The following is a 19910-nucleotide window of genomic DNA, read 5'->3' as shown; positions in this document are numbered from 1 at the left end:
ATGTTGAAAATGTATCTCATATATATATATATATATATATAAAATAGTGGAAATAGCAGATCTACAAGCTCACAACGCGTTGCATCGCGGCGCGTTGTGAGCTTGTAGATCGGCTATTTCCACTATCAATGTTATTTTTTAAGTAGAAAGTTGTCAAATATGTCCATAATTTCTTTGTATATTTAGGTCATGTGTCTTATCTGCCATGTGCAACGTCAAAGCCTAAAAGCCAAACATAAATGTAATTATCAACGACAAAAACACAATTAAATCGTTAATCGCAATTATTTGAGAGACAATTAATAGTCATGTAAAATGTCAAATCGTGACAGCCCTAATTTCCGGGGGAGTGTTTGCAGAGCGAGGATAGTTTCTGGAATGTATTAGAACTAGGGCTGCACAATATTGGAAAAAGAAACCTCACACTGATATTTTGTCCCCCTGTGATATACATTGCACTGAGGGATATACCTTTTTTAATTCTGAAGACATTTGTAAGTACCTTCTTTAACTTTGATTCAATACAATTGATTTCATTGCGCTAAGCAATAGCATGTTATGCGACTACTCTTCTGAAGTGATTGTGGAGGGGGAAATTAGGTAGGTCACTACTAGTTGACTTACCAAGACAGACACCATTGCATTTATACTGCAAAAATACCTCAGGTATTGGTTTGTATTAGTAATTACTCTTCTATCAATCCAGGCTCAATTCAATGATCTAACGCCTTGAAATAAGGCTGGAGATTAAAGGAGGCTATGTATCTGTATAACCCTAACCCTAACCCTGTATCTAGGACTTTAGAGCCACAGTTTACATAGATTTAACATTGCCATGTGAAAAAGTCTTACAGACAAAGTTTTGTTTGTGTTAAATTTGAGCAAAAGGGTGGAGTCAAGAGTGAGTCTTGTTTTGCCTGCTGTGCTCAACCTGCACAGTCTGAGCCAGCTAGCATGTCTCACGTGTGCTCAGAGCAGGCACACACACACACACACGTGCGCAAACACAAACCTCCTTTCTCTTTAGCCCTCTGGCTCACTTCCTCTGAAGTTTCTTACTAATTCAATATTCTTGATTGTGCTTCTCGAGCAGTAAAAAGAAGCTTTCCATGTTTAATTTGCCATGATTAATCAAAAAGTAGATACAAAAAAATTCACGTCTTACGATGGGACCATAGCGCAGGTGCACATCGCGAAGTAAAATATTGTGCAGCCCTAATTAGAACAAAATGGTAGTCTACTTCATCCATGTGCATATACACACACACACACACACACACTCCTTTGTAGACACAAAACCTATACTGGTAATATCAACCTGTTATTTAAAAAAGAAAAGAAAAAGAAGACGATTGGGACGAAGGGGGAGAAAAACAAAACAGCCGAAGATGTGGGGGGACAAAAATAAAAAATAAAAATCCATGTGTGCGCTAGATAAAACATTTATTTTAAATCCTTCAATTATGCAAGAGAATAAGAAAAGAAAAGAAGAACAACCTAATCGTCCAAGCGTCCCGGGCTGCCGCTCCGGCCCAGCGTTCCCTATGACACCATGAGCTACGTACGTCCTCAACGGCCACCGATCTCCCAGTGGGTCATCAGCGTTACGCCCCCCTCTCTGTTGTTGACCACACGATGGGGTTGACGGTACTATATGTCGAGAGGTGGGTGGTGATTGGCAAATGACGAGTTCTTTTTTAAAAGTCACGTTGGTGGGGAGTTAAGGGGGGGTTTCTTTCACGTTGACTTCTGCCTATAGTGAAGTGTCAAGTCCCCTCCGCTCTTCCAGATAAAGTGTTTAACTGTTCGCAGGTCCATGTTGGGGTCTAGAACCTGAGAGATAGAGGGGAAACAAGTCTTGGTAAAATGAAGGAGGAAGCTTGAAGCAAGATTGTGTGTAGTTAGTTACCTTGCAATGATTTAACTCCAAATATTGCCGAGATATCTTCAGTCAATAGATTTTATGATCAAAGCTAGCCTCCCCATAGGTAAACAGGTCTCAAAGTCACATCAAAATGATCACCAAAGTGGATTCTGCCAATGTTTCACGTTATAAAACCTGATACATCTTTTGCCAAATAAAATATTTTTTAAAAGATGCTGTCGGTTTTGTAATGTTAACATTGGAAGGATCATCTTTGTCTTTGTTTGTGCTCTTAACCATTTAGACCTGAGCCTCTACCATTTAGACCCAAGTCTCTACCAAGAGTAATTCTGCTTTAAGTGCTTGGTTTAAAATAATAACTGGGAATAGCAGAGAACAGTCATAAATATACTTCGACAAAGAGCCAGAATGCTCCTGAAACCAGTGCAATTGGGGTAAATAATGGCCTAAATATATATTACTAAATATAAATAATACTGTTACCAATTCAGGTCATTAAACTGCACCAGGACGTTCTGCTATAGAACATAACATGTCATGTAACAAAACGTATATACATCTAATAAACTCCCCCTACCATTTAGACAGAAGCAGAAATCTGGTTAGTTTCATATGCGGTTAAAAATGTGTAATTATTATTTCAGAAACAGAGATGTAGAACAAGACACGTTGTTGCAGGCAGAGCTTTGTTTTTTTTTGTTTACATTTGGTTCTGTGTTTTGGCCTACAAAAAAATGTATTTTCTTTCCATTTCCAGAAAAGTAATAATTTTGGACATAACTGACAGTGATGAAATTCATTCGGCTCAAGCCACACTAGGGGTGGGCAATATGGAAAAATACAATATCACTATATTTTCCAAGCTGTATCACGATACAGGATTTTATCACGATTCTTTTTCACGTTGGTTTCTATGGTTATTTTTCAAGTTACAAAAACTAGACTCTTTGGGTTCCTTTTGGGAGGTCTAAATTTAACTTTACAAGTATGTAACTCTGACAGTATGCAAATGAAACCAAATGGACCCGTTAAGTGGAGACCTTGACATTTTAAAGTTTGAGAACTACTGATTTAGACCAAAATGCAGGTTTAAATTGAATTCTGCAATGAATCTCTGTATTAACGATTTAACAGGATTTTTTACAAGGCTCCCTCAATTCTATCACGATATATACGATACCTCTGAAAAGGCATATCGTGTGGAGTGGAGACGTTGTATCGTCTCAACGATAATTATCACCATATCGCCCACCCCTAAGCCACACAGGAAAGTGTTTGTGGTTCTCACCTGGTCCTGACACATCAGCTCGATCTTCTCCTCCGCCAGCATGGCCATGTCTTCCTCCTTCTCCTGCTCTCCGGGTTTGTCGTTGGCTGAGGAGCTGGTGGTTTGAGACTCGTTGTCGAGGTTGATGATCTTCTCATACACGTGTTCCATGACCTTCCTCACCTGCAGCATGTCGCTGGCCGACAGGCGGTCCCTTGTGGATTTGACAAGAAGACTAATTATTCAACATTCAGCCCACTGAATATTCCATTCCTTCTCCAGACTTGAGTCTTGTGACCAGGGGCGTCACAAGGGGTAGGAAAGTGGGACTGAGTGACTAGGGCCCAAGGTGGAGGGGCCCTAACTATAGCTATTGAAAAATAGCAGATATACAAGCTCACAGCGCGGCACCGAGTGCCGCGCTGCGAGCTTGTAGATCTGCTATTTTCTTGAAAAGTCGTGAAAATGTGTGCAAATCTTTGAATATGTATTTTTTAAGCGAACATTTGTAACTCAAATTTTGCTTCTGGGGGGGGGGGGGGTTCCAGGAACTAAATATTTTGAGATGGGGGTCCGTGGCCAAATTCATATCATTTTGGGGGTCCTTCCCATGAAAAGGTTTGAGCATCACTGACATGGAAACATGGGTTTCTTGCACACATTTTCACAATTTTTCAAAAATAGCAGATCTACAAGCTCGCAGCGCGGCACTCGGTGCCACGCTGTGAGCTTGTAGATCTGCTATTTTTCAATAGTTAACATTCATGGGGGGCCCGTAGTGAATCCTTGTACCCAGGGCCCAGAATTTGGTGTGACGCCCCTGCTTGTGACTGCATTGATGTTATACCAACAGTGGTTGGGCAGGTCTGTCTGTCCAAGGGTTAGGGTTAGGGTCTCTTTCTCAACTGACGATATCGAATACGTGAAATATGAAAAGAGTAGCTGGATATTTATAGCTATACGTGCAGGGTGTCTGGGCTTATATTTTATTCCATAAGGACTATAGGAGAAATACTGGGAGCAGGGGTAAAAAAAAAAAAAAAGTATGCAAAAGAATATATAGTAGTTGGTGGTCTTATATATTATATAAAGAAAGTAAGTCCAAGGACAGTAGGAAAAAGAATGGTTAAAAGGCCTGTATAAGCATGGTTAAATCAATTAAACCGGTGTTAACACAGAACCTGACAGGCTGGTTCTTGTTCATAACATGTTTCATTTTTACCCATAACTTCACCGAGCAATCCTTGGATCATCTTTCCACATCAATTATTTACCATTTTCCAAACCTTTCAAAACCTGGATAATCAAATGCATTCAATTTTCAACACTACGCAGCGATTTTGTTTTTCTTATGTATATTTGTATTGGTATTTTATTTATACTTATATATATATTTGTTGATGTTGATTACATACTGTTAAAAATAAAAATATTTGAATGACAAAAAAAAAAAAAACACTACGCAGCGATAGGGCTGTCGCAGTTAGTCATTTCTGGTGACGAGTAACCGTCATACGAAATAATCACGATTGGCGAATATATCGTCTTTTTTTCTTCCTTCATGTTATACCACTATGATAGTAGGCTATGAGCTTTGATAATACTCATACTGTACACCTTAATGGAGAAGAGCAATTTAATTGCTTTTTGAACATCAGTTCAGTGGTGTAAAGTAACTATTAAGTACATTTAATTGCAAACTTTAGCCCTATTTTATACCGTGGCTATTTGAAAATAGCCAATCTACAAGCTCACAACGCGATGCGATGCGTTGTGAAAATAGACGATCTACAAGCTCACAACACGTCGTGATGCGTTGTGAAAATAGCCGACAACTGAAAATAGCGACAATAGCCGATAATGTTTATCACAATCCAACATCTATACTCTAGTCGCCGTCTGTGTGTGATCATCATCATCATCCCCTCCACAGCAGAGTAGCAGCTTTAGGTTAAGCTGCAGTAAAGGCATTGACTCCAGTCCTCTGTGTTGAAAGAAACAAAAGTTGAAAGCCTTTTTTCTGTATCGTATCAAAGGGAATAGTCCCGGGGTGTGTATGGTACATGTGTTTGTTCCGACCGTCTGGAAAAGGTAATTGATCGGATAGGTTGAAACAAATCATTTAAGCATGTTTAGTTTAGCCAGCCTGCCTGTGTGACTGCAGTGCGTGCCGTGCTGCTGTTGACTGACTGAGGAGGACGAGCATTGAGCGTTCACGGGTCCCTGTGGCACATGTGCTCAACAAGGAGGAGGAGGCACATTCCATAAATGCAAGTGTTGACGTGAGGTTTAAGAATGGTTTTATTGTCAAAACCCACTACTTTCTTAATTAAATTGGATAATTGACGATAATCACGAATATAAAAAATATTCACAAATATGAAAAATAATCGCGAATAGACGATTATGTATTAATCGCGACTGCCCTACGCAGTGATCACATTTGAAAACGTCTCGGCATGCAGTGCTGGCCACTGGATGGAACACACGAGAGACCAACCTCATTGCCAAACAAAACATGTCAGAGGGTCTGAACAAGTACAAGCTTCACAAGCTTTCAATACATAAGAAGGAAAGCAACTCACTTCTTCAGAGTTTTTGCACCAGAGGAAGAATGTGGCTGGAGGTAGAATGGGATTTTGTTGAACTTGGGCATGTTTTTCTGCAAGAGACAAATACAAATTAATTCACGTGATTAATGGGACTTTAGTAGAGCTCTCAAGGTGCAGGGGGAGTCATGTCCCCAAATACTTACATCTACAGTTATGTCAATGACCCACTGTGGAACAGTCTCATTCAACAACATGGACTCAGTCTCTCCACCTGAATCTCTGCATAGCAGCCTAGAATACAAACAAGTCCATTGTAAAAATCAGTCATAAATAACTTTTCAAAAATTAAATAAAAATAAAAATGTTCATACATCCCAGTGCCCACAGTCTATGAATTCTGGTGCCCCGTTGTTCAAGATTACAATCAGATACCCGGGCAGTAAGAGACATGGTACCTAAACAGAGTCCTGCCGCCTGCTTCACCAAAGATGACTGGGGTGTGTGGTGGCACTTGGAAATACCCGTTTCCTTTCTGGACCCTGTTCTCCTGCTCACCGTTCACTAAAAAGAATATGAAGACGTGTTATTCATCACAACACAAAGAAACAATGTAAAATGTAAACGCCTAGCTTTAATGGCAGCGTTCTGCTACTTCACTGCCAATTAGGGGTGGGCCATATGGAAAAATACAATATCACAATATTCTTCCAAGCTGTATCACGATACACAATCTCATCACGATTCTTTTTCCATGTTGGTTTTTATGGTTATTTATTTTTTCAAGTTAATTAACAGTACAACCACCTACAAGGTAACACAAACTAAAAGAAAAAGGACTAACAGACTATTTAGACCAGTGGTCCTCAAAGTCGGGTCCAGCGACTCTCTGGGTTCCTTTTGAGAGGTCTAAATTGACCCTTACAAGTATGTAACTCTGACAGTGTACAAATGAAACCAAATGGACCCGTAGGGTCCATTTGTATACTGTCAGAGTTAAGGGGAGACCTTGACATTTTTAAGTTTGAGGACTTAAAGTTTTACTATGTAACTTTTTTTATAAAACAAATCTTAAAATTGTCCTAACTGTTAAATCGCTAAAGTTTTAGAACACCCACTCCGTTATTTTCAGCTTCTGAAGCCTTCTCTTTATATGTTTTCTATGAGCCGTGAGGGGGGGAGAATTTCGCGCCATGATTACGTAATCTGCATCATCTGTATACGTTGTGTATACGTTGCCCAATCACATCGCCGATCATGCACACATGGTACACTACCGGCCAATGCAGCGCATCTTGAAGTGGGGTCGCCATATTTGTAGTCGCCCGTGTGTCTCTTTACTCAAAAGGTAATTCTCGCCTACCAGGCAGGGTGAAATAGTCCGTTTCTCCGGAATGCCTGAACGCACAGGAACCAGGGACCCCTCTAAAGATAGCTCTCGGCGTTGTGGAGGCAGACGCGGGGGTGTGAAGGTACGAAAAACGGGCGAAAGACGCGAACGCGGTTTGCTATATGGCTACTGACCACTAGTTGAGAATCTTACACAGTATAGCTTTAATTTAGACCAAAATGCAGTTTTAAATGCATTCTGCAATGAATCTCTGTATTAACAATTCAACAGGATTTTTTATAAGGCTCCCTCATTGTATCACAGTATATATACGATATCTCTGAAAAGGAATATTGTGGAGACATTGTATCGTCTCAACGATATTTATCACCATATTGCCTACCCCTACTGCAAATGCTGTATAACATAGGGATAGTAATCTGTCTCCTAACCATGGTTGACCTCGTTCTCCTCCTCATCCATGGGGTTGATGTGTGTTCTGGGCCAGAATTCCAGCAACGCCTGAAGCAGCAGCCCTCCCAGGTTCACTACACAGACCAGAGTGCCAAAAGCATTTACTATGAAAGTTCTCATTATGAGAATTGTATTTTTCATTTACTGTATAGGATTAACATGATAAGATCTTAAAACATACACTTTGGGTCAGATCCGTCTGAACTTGAGAATCCTGCGTCTTTCGCTGATACCCAGGCAGCAAAGCAGTCACTCTCATCCAAGGTGATAGTTAGCATCTAATCCCACATTGAGGCAAAAGCAGAAAGTAAAAAACGATTATGAACATTCAAAAATGTATCTCAACGTTCAAGTTTTTCCAAGTACTCACGACATAACATCTTAACTGGCACAGTATGAGTAGTTCACAAAACCCCAAAGTTGGAGCTTACCCCAGTTTTTAGATCAACGGAAAACCAGTTTGGCACATAGACCATCTTAAAGCGCTTCTTGATCTCTTCGTCAAACTCCACTTTCCCCAAGTCTTCACCCTTGCAGGCCTGACACAGGAAAGCACACAGTGAGTACAGGTTGCAGTAGAGCAGTGTTTCTAAAGATTTTTAGCTTGAGACCCAAAACAGAAATGCTCTCTCTCTGGGTTCCAAACGTACAAAATAGTATAATTTAAGCCCTATTTAATAATGAAAATAGCAAATCTACAAGCTCACAATCCGTCAAGGTGTTGCGAGCTTGTAGATTGGCTGGTTTTCACAATTTATTTATTTTTAATTTATGGAACTTTTTGGTAAAACTTTCAAAAATCCTTTCAAAGGATTTTCACTTGCGCCCCATAAAAATGGATCCCAACCCATTGCTTGGGAGAACTGCAGTAGATGATACTAGATGTTTGAGAGGATTACATTCAACCTATTACCTTCAGGACATCCCAAAAAGCCACGTTGTTGTTTGTATCTTTGGTGAGTATGTGTCGCTTATCATTCAGAATGTGACACTGAATAATACTGGCACCTCCTGTAAAAGCACAAATGTGAAGTCATCTTTTACAAAGTTTCAGAGAAATGTATTTTATAATGTAATGCAACGTTAACGATGGCTTTACCCTTGATGACTTGTTCGGGTTGTGTACACAACGGTGTCAGAGGGGTACTGCAGTCATTGTCATACTCGCCCGATGCTCTGAAGTTGTGCATTCCCTTTAGAGACTACATAGACAAAGACAAACACATAAAATATTAACATCACATGAATGATGCATTACAGAATACCTCGATTGTTGGTAATCCCTTCACTTCCATTGCACTGCAGTGACAACCGCGATTAGCCTAACGCACAACAATTCACTTTTGTCATCACCTACACTATCACGAAGCAGGGTTTTTAGGTTATTCTTTGTACGAATTACTGGAGGATTACTATATTGCACTGTATTGTATTTGTGTCATTATGCGAACAGCTCCCCCCGATGATCTCAGACGAGCCACGCATGCTTACCCATTTATTAACGGATGACTTGGTGGTAGAGACCCAGATCGCGGGTGGTGGGTCAGCAGATCTGTCCAGTTCCATCTGTGCAAGGGAGAAAAGAAAAGGAATGAGTTTCAATGGAAAGCATGACATAACAACGATGACTGAAGTTTATCTGAGGGTCGTTGAAAGTGTTTCAACAAGTATTGTGCTTGTACTGGCTCCTTACTTTGAGCACAGGAGCTTTCTCCTCACAGATGAGCACGCGGATGTCTGGGTTACGGAGGTCAGTGCAGTAGATCTTTTTGTCCCTGCCTCCGGAGTAAATGTGGGTGAAGGCCTCGTTGACCTGCAGGGCCCACACCCCTTCATCGTGGACACGATAGGTGGCGATACACCGCTGCTGACCCAGCGACCAAAGACGTATGGTCCCATCGGAACTGCCTGATAGACACTGATGACAAAGACGACATAATCAGACTCAAGTCGGACAGTAACATCGACAAATATGTTGATCGACCATCTGTCATGTGTTGTACACGTCGCAGGTGTGTGAAAGTGAATTCACCTGAGTGCCATCTCGATTCAATAGCAGCGACTTGACGTTGTCCGAGTGTCCTTTCAGCTTCATCAGCTTTGCACATGTTCGAGGGTCCCATACTCTCAGCACCTAAGGATACAATCAGAAAGTCAGGAGTTCAATTCAAACACTGTATAATTTGACACTGCACAGAGACTGAGAGGAAGAGAGGGGCAAGGGAATAATTTACATTTAAACCTGTCTCATATCAGACCTTTTCTGTGGACCCAGACACGATGACGGTGCCCATCTGATTCATAGCCAGGCTGTAGATGGAGTCTTTGTTCCCACTAAGCGACGAGGCTGTTGTATAAACAAAGTGAGTCAGATCACTGACTGTTACACTGACATAATATCAGGCAGGAACAGGATCTGCATATTAACACCAGCCAAATGCAGGTGAATTTGGCATGTATGTTTTGGACGCCAATCGACATTTTAGCGGTTGACTTTTGGTAACCGCATTGATGGTTCATCGCTTAACAAAATATCAGCCTTACTGGTTCATTACATGGGTGACTTTTTGCAATAAAATAACATTGATGGCTCAGGGAGAATAAAAGCTGTCCCCTAGGATAGGTTCCCTCACAAAAAACATGCAGTAGTCCTGGTCTCTATAGTGCCTCCCCCTGGTCAGACAGGGTGCCTGATGGAGGGGAAAGTAACTGGTTGGAATAAGTACTATACTCCCCCCTGTCAATTGAAAAGAAGCAGCTTGGACTCCTCATGCATAGAAGGAAGCATGAGGTCAGTCCGTTACAGATCTAAAAGCACATAACACCTCGTTGTGCTTGTAGATCAGCCATTTTCAATAGTCTGGATAATTTTGATAACAAATATTTTTGTTTTGGACACATACAAGGTTTCCACCCAACAACAACGATATGCATGATATGGGACACAAATACAGGCTGTTTAATACCTTTTTTCATTAATTATTTTTTTTGGCTGGCTATTTTATGTCTAGCTTTTATTTACCTACCAGACTTTAATTTTGGGAAAAGTTAATTTCAAACCAATACAAACATCCAAGCCATTAGCACGATGATAATCAACATCACTGTCAAAATGAACAACTATACATACTGGTAACAGTGTTGTTGGAGGCGGTGAGGGCTGTTAGTGTATTCACGTCCCAGAGAAAGATCTGACGGTCCAGTCCTGCTGACGCCACCAGCTCCTTGTCTTTAGCATAGGCCAAGGCTTTGACATAATCCTTGTGTGTCCGTAACGTTGACATGCAGAATCCTTTATGTGCATTCCACACCTTCACTGTTGTGTCCGAGGATGCAGATATTACTGAAAAAGGAGAGAGTATGCAGTTAAGAGTAAGACTATCAAAATAGGACTGCTGGTTTGTTAGCTACATACCGGTAGTAGCAAATGGTAGGGGTTGTAATATAGGAGGAATGACACAAATGTGATAGGTGGGAAAAAGTAATTAGTTATCAGACTCACATGTTTTTCCATTGCAGCAAAGAACAATGTCATTTACCCAGTCTGTATGGTGTTCCATGGACGCAATGTATGGGTCCTGCTATAATGGGAGACAGGGGAGATGAGATGAGGATTTTTCTGTTGTCCACCACTAAAACAAAGTGCCAGCTCAAAATGTTTTATATGATTTAGTGCAGGGGTCTTCAACAGGGGGTCCAGGACCCCTAGGGGGTCCTCAGTTACTAGTACAGGGGGTCCTCCAAATCTTAGTGTGATAGAAGCTTTTTTCCTCCTTTTCTATATTAACCACTTGAATCCTAGCTTCCATATTCTGAGAACTTTAGCCAAAAACAGCAGATCTACAAGCTCAACACCTCGCAGCGCAGGCGTTTTCGGCAAAGAGGTTTCGTGTAGAGGGGAAAAAGCAGACCAAGTACAGAGAGATAGGTCAAGTTTATCAAGTTTTGACATTTCAAGTGGTTAAATATCTGGAAACACAAATTTACATGAACCCAAAATACACTGATGTCAAACGATGAAACTATATTGTTATCTATGGGTTGTGTGGGTGGGGTGGGGTCCCTCCCTGCTTCATCTCTCTCTCGACTCTTCAGACTCCACCTTAACCCATAGCACTACTGTAACACGAATTGACCATACATGAAGCTAGTTAGCATTTTTTAGGTTTTAGAAACGTTTCTTACTGATTAGGTGCATGGTCTACCTATATTATTGTTTTCCTAGATTGATATTCCTATGCATTTGTTATATTGTTGTTGATGTACTGACATATTATCTTGCTTATTATAGCGATGTATTACCTGCTTATTGTAAGTTGCTTTGGATTAAAAGCGTCTGCTAAATGCCTAAACTGTAAACTGTCCTTGGCCTGAAAACGTTGAAGACCCCTGATTTAGTGTAAGTCAGATAAAAACATAAGTCTTATGTCCTTGGTGTGCTGAGTTACTAAAAGAAGAGACTATACTTTGTGCTGATTGACACTCCATATCCGGATGATGGAGTCCCGTCCAGCTGTGAAGAGACGATTCAGCGCAGGGTCCAGTTGGAGTGCATTCACCCCATTCCGATTGTACTTCTCCACCTCATCTCTAATGACATACGACACCTGAAATCCCAAAAAAGTTGTTGTTGAGCTGAGCTCCAGCTACACCAGCTCAACAACAACATCCGCCTCACAGCACACTTCCATCTAAGTACAATGAGCCAACAAGGGCAACCGAGAGATGTGCATAGCTGAGCCATGTGGCTCATCGCCAAATGACCTCAACATATCCTGAAAACTGACATAATCAAATGCATGGATTAATAGCAGAAGAAGTTGTGTACAACAATGTGTTAATCGTTTTATCCCCCTTTTTTAAGATGCTGCTTGCACTATGCAGACTGCAGAGGTATATTGGTTGACATATGCTATGCATGTTATTTAGACACAGTCTTTGATTGGTCAACAAATGCGAACAATGTTATTTAGACAAAATTCTAGGTTTGATGTTTACATTGTATCCCAGGTACTTTGAACCAAATACTTGTGTAGTATTCTCTCTATTTACTTGACCATTTACTCTGTAGTTTTGTCGACTAGGGTTCATGACATTAATTATTCTGATTTTGCACTTGCCTGAATTGTAATCAATAATAATTGGTCGTGACCTTGAACGACCACGTCACACTATATTAAATAGTCTGGTAATAAAGGAATGTATGTCGCCTGTTGTGACTTGAAAATGGCAGTGCATCTAGTGCATGCTGACAGAAAGACATACTTGCAAGACAGACTCAGTCAGTGGTTTCTTAATCGCTTTGCGCCTTTAACTAACAGCACTGTAATATTGCATGAGATATTTCAATACACGTTACGTGTTACATCAACTACTCGCGATACTTAAATGGTTTCCTGTGGAAAATAAGCTTAGTCTTTTCTAGGATCTCCTTTTAGTAGACCTTGTACCAGTGAACTGTACCGTCATGAAACTGTAACTTTTCCTATGCAAACTTCTAATAAAGTCTTCAATCAATCAATCAATCAATCAATCAATCAATCGCGCTGCTGCAGGGGAACGCAAATAAGTTAGACAACAACAATGCAAGTTGGCGTGGGAAGCGATGGGCTATTTTCACTGCTTCTTTAAAGGTTTGTATTCTAATTCATGGAATTTCTTTGTCTTTAATAAAATAAAATAAAACAAGAGTCAAGGGGAGACGTTGAAATACGAAAGTTTGAAGAAACACAGAATCCATCCATGCAATGTTTTGACAGCATGGGACGAGCATTAACTCCAGTAATTAGACCGATCCCACTCGCAGCGGCATTGAGGCCAACGTCTCAACGCCGCCAGTGAAAACCAGACGCCACCATAACGTCAATCAACCCGGGCCAAGTGTTGAGACCATGCGGTCAATTAAACACTGTTGCTGTTTTTGTTGTGTTGACCGTTCTGTGTGAAGCCGCAACGCACGCCCATGTTTTTAGACGCTAACGTTAGCTTAGAAGACAGCTAAACGACGTTAGCCTAGCCCGGCTAGGTCAGCCGGGCTGGAGTCGTGATTCGCGGCCGTTCCACGCTGCTCTCTGCACGGCACGCAGCTGTGGATTTGTCCGTCAGGCGTCCGTTGGAGAACTTCATCACGCTCTACATCGTCGGGCACCCGTCGCCTAACATTCGGCGAAAAACGCAGTAATTAACAATGTTACCTGTACTTTTCTCCGCCCAGCAGCATTTTGCCTGTGATGGGTGGCCATCTTGCATGTTGACAGTCAATGTATTATGACGCTACGTCCGGTTAAAAAAATAAAAATGAAAAAAACAGGCGATTTTAAGCATTATGGGTAACTGAGTCTTTATTGGGCCCTTCCTTCAATGCGTGTGACACAGTGGTTCTCAACCTTTTCAGGCCACGACCCCCAAAATAATCGTATTTTAACTGGGGACCCCCCCACCCTGACGAGCACTAAGGCATTACATTTTATATAACACGGTTCTATTGTGAAAAATAATAGCTGGTCTACATGCGACGCGTTGTGATCATGTAGATAGGCTATTTTCACAATTTCTGCCTCTAATATTTGACAATATGGCCAGTGTTTAAAGTGTCATTTTAGAGTTATTAAAAAGTCCTTAAATTGTCACATTAGAAAAGTGCAGATACACTCTATAAACTAAAACTGTATGTTGGTTTGTTTACTGTTGAGTGAGAACTGAGAACACAATGTTTCACATAAAGCTTATAATCATCTGGGAACCCCTTCAAAATAATTTGGGGATCCCCCTGGGGGTCCCGACCCACAGGACAGGTTGAGAACCACTGTTCTATCATGTGACATGAGGAGAGTTGGTGTTATTTAGACCTACCAGTAGAGGGAGCAACACTCAAGCTATAGCTTCTGTTCGCTCGTGACGAGCGCTCCTTCCAGGAGTTCTGAAGTGATTGATTGATTGATTGATTGATTGATTGATTATTTGATTGATTGATTGATTGAAGACTTTATTAGAAGTTTGCATAGGAAAAGGTACAGTTTCATGACGGTACAGTTCACTGGTACAAGGTCTACTAAAAGGAGATCCTAGAAAAGACTAAGCTTATTTCCACAGGAAACCATGTAACATTGAATGACAGACGAATAGAACACAGTAGGCTACTATGCAGTAGATATAGTCAGTTTCTTTTAAAAGAGTAGCCTGGCTACACTTTGTAAAATTACAGGCTTAAAAAGTCTTCCAACTAGGCTGGCTGTGTGTAATCACTGCGAAGCCCCATGCAGTGTTTTTGGTGTCAATGAGAGAGGAAACTACATTCAGAAAGAATACTCCAGTTGAGAAGGTGTAATTCAGAAAATAGTCGTGTATAGTCTCCAGACAGTGCTCTAGTTCACTGTACCATTTTCTTTTCCTACGAAAAATTGAAAAACCTTTTCAAATATATCATTTTAGGGAAAAAAAAGGTCAAATCTCTCTTAATTTTGGATCTCGACCTGAAAAGTTTGGGAACCACTGGTCTAGTCTTTAATTGCCTCTACAATTCGTGATCAAAGTGAAATGTAATCCGTGCATCCATGTAATGTGCATCCTCCCTCCCTCGTCCCTCCCTCCCTCCGAGCCCACTGCTCCAGGGCACATTTGGCACCACGGTCCCCTGCTGCGCAACTGCGCACCAGCCTGTACGGTGCGAGCGAGGCTTGGAAACGCTTTCTCTTTATATGAAAACCGAACAAGCAGGCGAGTGGATGGGAATTCTTTTTTTTTTTTTTTTTTTTTTTTAGGTGACAAGTTTGTCATCACACCTGTTGGCGATGCATAACCGTGGTCCAACATGACAAAACTAAAGGGCAACAAGAATTGAATTCATTTGGAAGTAAGTCATCTTCAGTGATAACGCCATAACGGCCAGTCGGATTTCTCTACATAATAATTACACGCACCTTTTCAGCTCTTTTGATTGGAGTATTGGTCGACTATAAATTGGAATATTTCATCAAAAGAAGACATGGATTTCGCACGGAATATGTGTCTGTACGTTCATCAAAATGCCGAAGGTCAAAACTCTGGAAGCTGTGCTTTAAATCACGGAGTTTCACATGTAAGTCCGAGCCTTTAATAAACTTAACAACATTGGTGTGTGTGTGTGTGTGTGTGTGTGTGTGTGTGTGTGTGTGTGTGTGTGTGTGTGTGTGTGTGTGTGTGTGTGTGTGTGTGTGTGTGTGTGTGTGCAGGCGCGCGGGCGTGCGTGCGTGTATGCGTGTAGTGCGTGCATAGAAAGTGAAAAAAATAAAAAATAAAAACCGAATAATTTAAATGTCTTGCATATAAGCAGCCTACATTTGAATATGCTCCTGGAGAGAATGATGCTGTAGTAGCAATAACATTATATAGGCTACCCAGGATAGGCCAGCTGGTATAGCCAACTATAGGCCGACACAACATAATAATCTTTATTGGTAGCACTTTACAATAATGACCTGTTATAAATCATTTATAAACATTTATAAGCAGTTTATAGATGAGTAATAAACATGAACAAACTGTTTATTGACATTTGTAAATGTTTAACTAAACATTTATAACTGTTTTAAACATCATTTACATGTTATTAGTAAGGTATTAGTAAGTAGTAAACTAATCATGAATAAACCATTTATATACATTTGTAAATGCTTACTAAATAATTTATAACCAATGCTAAAATTCACATAATGTGTAGGTAGGAATGCATTTACAAATGTCTGTTAAGGTGACCTCCATGTGTTGTTCATGTTTAATATACACTTTGTAGATGTTATCAAGAGCCCTAATGAGCCCTAAAGTGAAGGCTATTCATTGTGACCGTGAGGTCACAAGTTACTATACAAACCTCCACCGGATGTCCGTCACGTCACGTCACGTCACGTCACGTCACGTCACATCACGTCACATCACGTCACATCACGTCACGCCACACTTTTGGCCCTACTCTTATCTCTGGCACCGTTGCCCCTATCCATGCCAAACCTTGCACACACTCCTTGGCTGCCAAACCACAACCTCCACCCCTGATTTCTCACATGCCCCTCTTCTAGCGCCACCATGAGGTTGCTTATCTCCTTACTGGTTATTTATATCTGTCTGTTAATGTGGCCTCCTTGTTTGTTCATGGTTATGCTTTGTAAAACATTCCTTAAATATCTATAAATCATTAGTAGATGTTATCAAGAGCCCTAATGTAAAGTGAAGACTATTCATTATTTACAACTGTCTGTTAATGTGGCCTCCATGTTTGTTCATGTTTAGCAGTTTGGCAAGTTTGGCATGGATAGGGGAAACGGTGCCGGAGATAAGAGTAGGGCCAAAAGTGTGACGTGACGTGACGTGATGTGACGTGACGTGACGTGACGTGACGGACAGACTGACGGAGGGACTGACAGACAGCCGGGGGAGGTTTTCATAGTAACTTGCAACCTGATGGTCGCAATGAATAGTCTTCACTTTACATTAGGGCTCTTGATAACATCTACAAAGCGTATATTAAACATGAACAACACATGGAGGTCACCTTAACAGACATTTGTAAATGCATTCCTACCTACACATTATGTGAATTTTAGCATTGGTTATACTTATAAATGATTTAGTAAGCATTTACAAATGTATATAAATGGTTTATTCATGATTAGTTTACTACTTACTAATACCTTACTAATAACATGTAAATGATGTTTAAAACAGTTATAAATGTTTAGTTAAACATTTACAAATGTCAATAAACAGTTTGTTCATGTTTATTACTCATCTATAAACTGCTTATAAATGTTTATAAATGATTTATAACAGGTCATTATTGTAAAGTGCTACCTCTTTATTCACCAATATACATAAATAAATACATACATAGGCTACATACATACATACATACATACATACATACATACATTAACATACACAATCATCATCATCTTGAACTTGTTTTTCCAAATGCTTTACTCCCATATCCTCTCACAATGATGGTTTCTCTTAATTTATTCTCCAGATATTGCCAGATAACCTTCAGCTGATTCAATGGAATCCCTGCTGTCTAGGTGGTTAGGCTATAAGAACCCATCAAACATAGGCCATACTCCTCACAAAACTTCATAGTGACCTTAAGAACTTCACTGGGTAAAATAAAAAGTCATTCTAATATCTAAATCATCTCTAAACAAAGCATATTGTAATGTGGAATTCTGCTCTGAGGAAAGATCCATGAAAAAAGCCTTGGACACCTGTGGTCAAGCTACCCGCTTGGCTCCAAGTGTACGTTAAGGGGAAAAGGAAGAGGGGGTATCCGCTAATATGGTGTCAGGGTTCCCACGGTCATGAAATTCCTGGAAATTAGAAAAATATTTTTCCAGCACTGGAAAAGTTTTGGAATTGATCAAAGGCCCTGAAGGTCCTGGAAAAATATCTATGCATTGTTTTTGGTTATTGATTTACTGCCACCATAAATTGACTTTGCGGGTTCCCTACCACGATTTTCTTACCTTTTGACGTGGGCACGTGTGTGTCCATCGTGCACGAACCGCATGCACGCCACGGTCCGCTTTATTTATTTACGCTTTATTTTTGCTACACTGCCTGTCTTTGGGCATTGCACATAGGAGTAAGAGCAGGGGCGTAGCCAGGAATTAAATTTTGGTAGGCGAAATGCCAGCCATATATACCCCCCCCCCCCCCCCCCCGTCGTCTAACATTATAATTAAAACACTATTCCAGTATATTCAGTGTAAGGGCTATATTATTTTCAAAAAGCACAGTATGGAGCATTACAAACAAGGCGAACATTGCTCCCAAATAGTGACATAGGCCTATCACAACAACATGCGGCGGGGCTTGAGCTTGAAAATATCGATAATTTGGAGAGTGAACTACTCCTTTAATCTCTTTCTTTAGATATTTTTCCATTCAAAGTGGATGGTAGATACAGATAAAAAAAAATGCACAGATATAGTCTCTTACTGTAAGAGACTTGTTATTGCGCTGAATTATTGTTATATAGTCCTGGAAATTGGGTTAAATATTCTGGAAAAGTTTTGGATAAAGTTTTGAAAATTCATTGGTAAAAATGTGTGGGAATCCTGTGTTGTGGATTTGGAATCTTGATGGTTAGAGCCGGCGAGGTCCCAACCCGTGTTCCAATAGTCCCACGTCCCCTTGGCAGTTCGGCCAGCATAATCCGTTCAAAGCCATTACAAGATCTTGGCTACAGGCTACCGAGGGAGTGTGTGGGCCACAATTCCTCTCCTTTGTTAAGGTGTCCTCACCCTATAGAGAACTGCTATCATCGGTACCGGCTCTGATGGCCGCGTGGCCGTCTGATGAAGACTTACCAAGCTGGCTGGATGGACCTTTCGTTGCCCCACGTAGAGTAGTAGGTTACTGTTGTGGCTCCTGTGTGTTCACGCCTGCCAGTGGAATACTGACATTATTAGCTCCAGTTGATTTGATTTGGTTTGGTTTGATTAACTTATTATTATTATTTTTTAGATTTGTTTTGGGGCTTTTATGCCTTTATTTGATAGGACAGTAGACTGACAGGGAACGGGGAGAGAGATGGGGAGTGACACACAGCAAAGGTTGTTTACTTTACTTTATTATGGATCCCCATTAGCACTTGCCTAAGCATGGCTATTCTTCCTGGGGTCCGTCACACATCCAGTACATACATCATGTACAACACCTTACAGAATACAATACAACAGGTAAGACAGACAGACAGACAATAGTTCACTTACAAAAGTTTAGAAGTCCACTTTTGATAATCAATTCACAATATTGTACATTTCAAGATAAATGGTTACCTATAAGGGTTTTTTTTTTTTTTTTTTTTTTTTTTTTTCCCTTAACCCATTTAGACCTAACCTATAGAATAGGGCTAAATCAGAAACTAGCCTACAAAACAAATATGTTGCTACATACTGTACATGTACTGTAAGCCCCTCCCAAACAGCAAAATGTGTTCCCAGCCTGAATGGGCCAAATAATCATATCATCACATAGATCAGATGAGGAACATGCAAGTTGCCCAGAAAAGAGCTTAAACAGAACAGACAATACAGAAGTAGATCATCATACATTCTCATGAAAAATTGATATATACTGTTTTACCATCCTTTTAAACCCCTCTTTAGTATTCGCTTCAATAATATAAACTGGCAGTAAATTCCAACTTACAATAGATCTATACATAACAGTTTTCTGTATAACAGAGCTTTTCACTGTAGGTAAATTAAACCTACCTTCTATTGCATGTCTTGTTTGATACTCATGATTAGCACAATGTTTTAATAAGCTTTTATATAATATTTTTGGTGACTGTGTACATTTTATGCTTCTAATGAAGTTCAATAGGAAATAAGTTGACCTTTGACTAACAGTCAACCATCTCAGCCTGTCATG

General features: G+C 40.4%; 1 protein-coding gene across 2 annotated transcripts; it reads right to left on the bottom strand.

The window, feature by feature from the left end:
- Positions 1-138: 138 nt before the first annotated feature.
- Positions 139-13756, bottom strand: LOC308285815 (WD repeat-containing protein 48). Of its 2 annotated transcripts, XM_080726699.1 has the most exons (18): positions 13700-13756; positions 11972-12112; positions 11008-11086; positions 10636-10848; positions 9764-9852; positions 9538-9639; positions 9199-9423; positions 8997-9071; positions 8605-8707; positions 8419-8516; positions 7937-8044; positions 7687-7783; positions 7484-7579; positions 6160-6265; positions 5908-5995; positions 5738-5814; positions 3174-3366; positions 139-1833 (listed from the first exon to the last, which is right to left on the bottom strand). In XM_080726699.1, exons 1-18 carry the CDS (start codon positions 13745-13747, stop codon positions 1738-1740), a joined length of 2034 nt encoding a protein of 677 aa, XP_080582825.1. In that variant the 5' UTR covers positions 13748-13756; the 3' UTR covers positions 139-1737. The 2 variants fall into 2 exon arrangements, with proteins under 2 accessions (XP_080582825.1, XP_080582824.1); XM_080726698.1 differs by lacking the exon at positions 139-1833 and having other exon boundaries at positions 2768-3366.
- Between the last annotated feature and the right edge of the window lie 6154 nt (positions 13757-19910).

Source organism: Nannobrachium achirus (assembly GCF_963921795.1).
Source record: "Nannobrachium achirus genome assembly, chromosome: 5".
Taxonomy (NCBI): Eukaryota; Metazoa; Chordata; class Actinopteri; order Myctophiformes; family Myctophidae; genus Nannobrachium; species Nannobrachium achirus.
Note: the sequence above shows the minus strand (reverse complement) of the source record. Positions and strands in the feature narration are given on the sequence as shown.

Coding starts and splice junctions, on each gene's coding strand:
- LOC308285815 (XM_080726698.1), bottom strand. CDS start 13,747: ATGGCCACCCATCACAGGCAAAATGCTGCTGGGCGGAGAAAAGTACAG. Junction 9,072..9,198: donor AGAAAGCTCCTGTGCTCAAA/GTAAGGAGCCAG, acceptor TCCCTTGCACAG/ATGGAACTGGACAGATCTGC. Junction 5,996..6,159: donor GGCGGCAGGACTCTGTTTAG/GTACCATGTCTC, acceptor TTTGTATTCTAG/GCTGCTATGCAGAGATTCAG.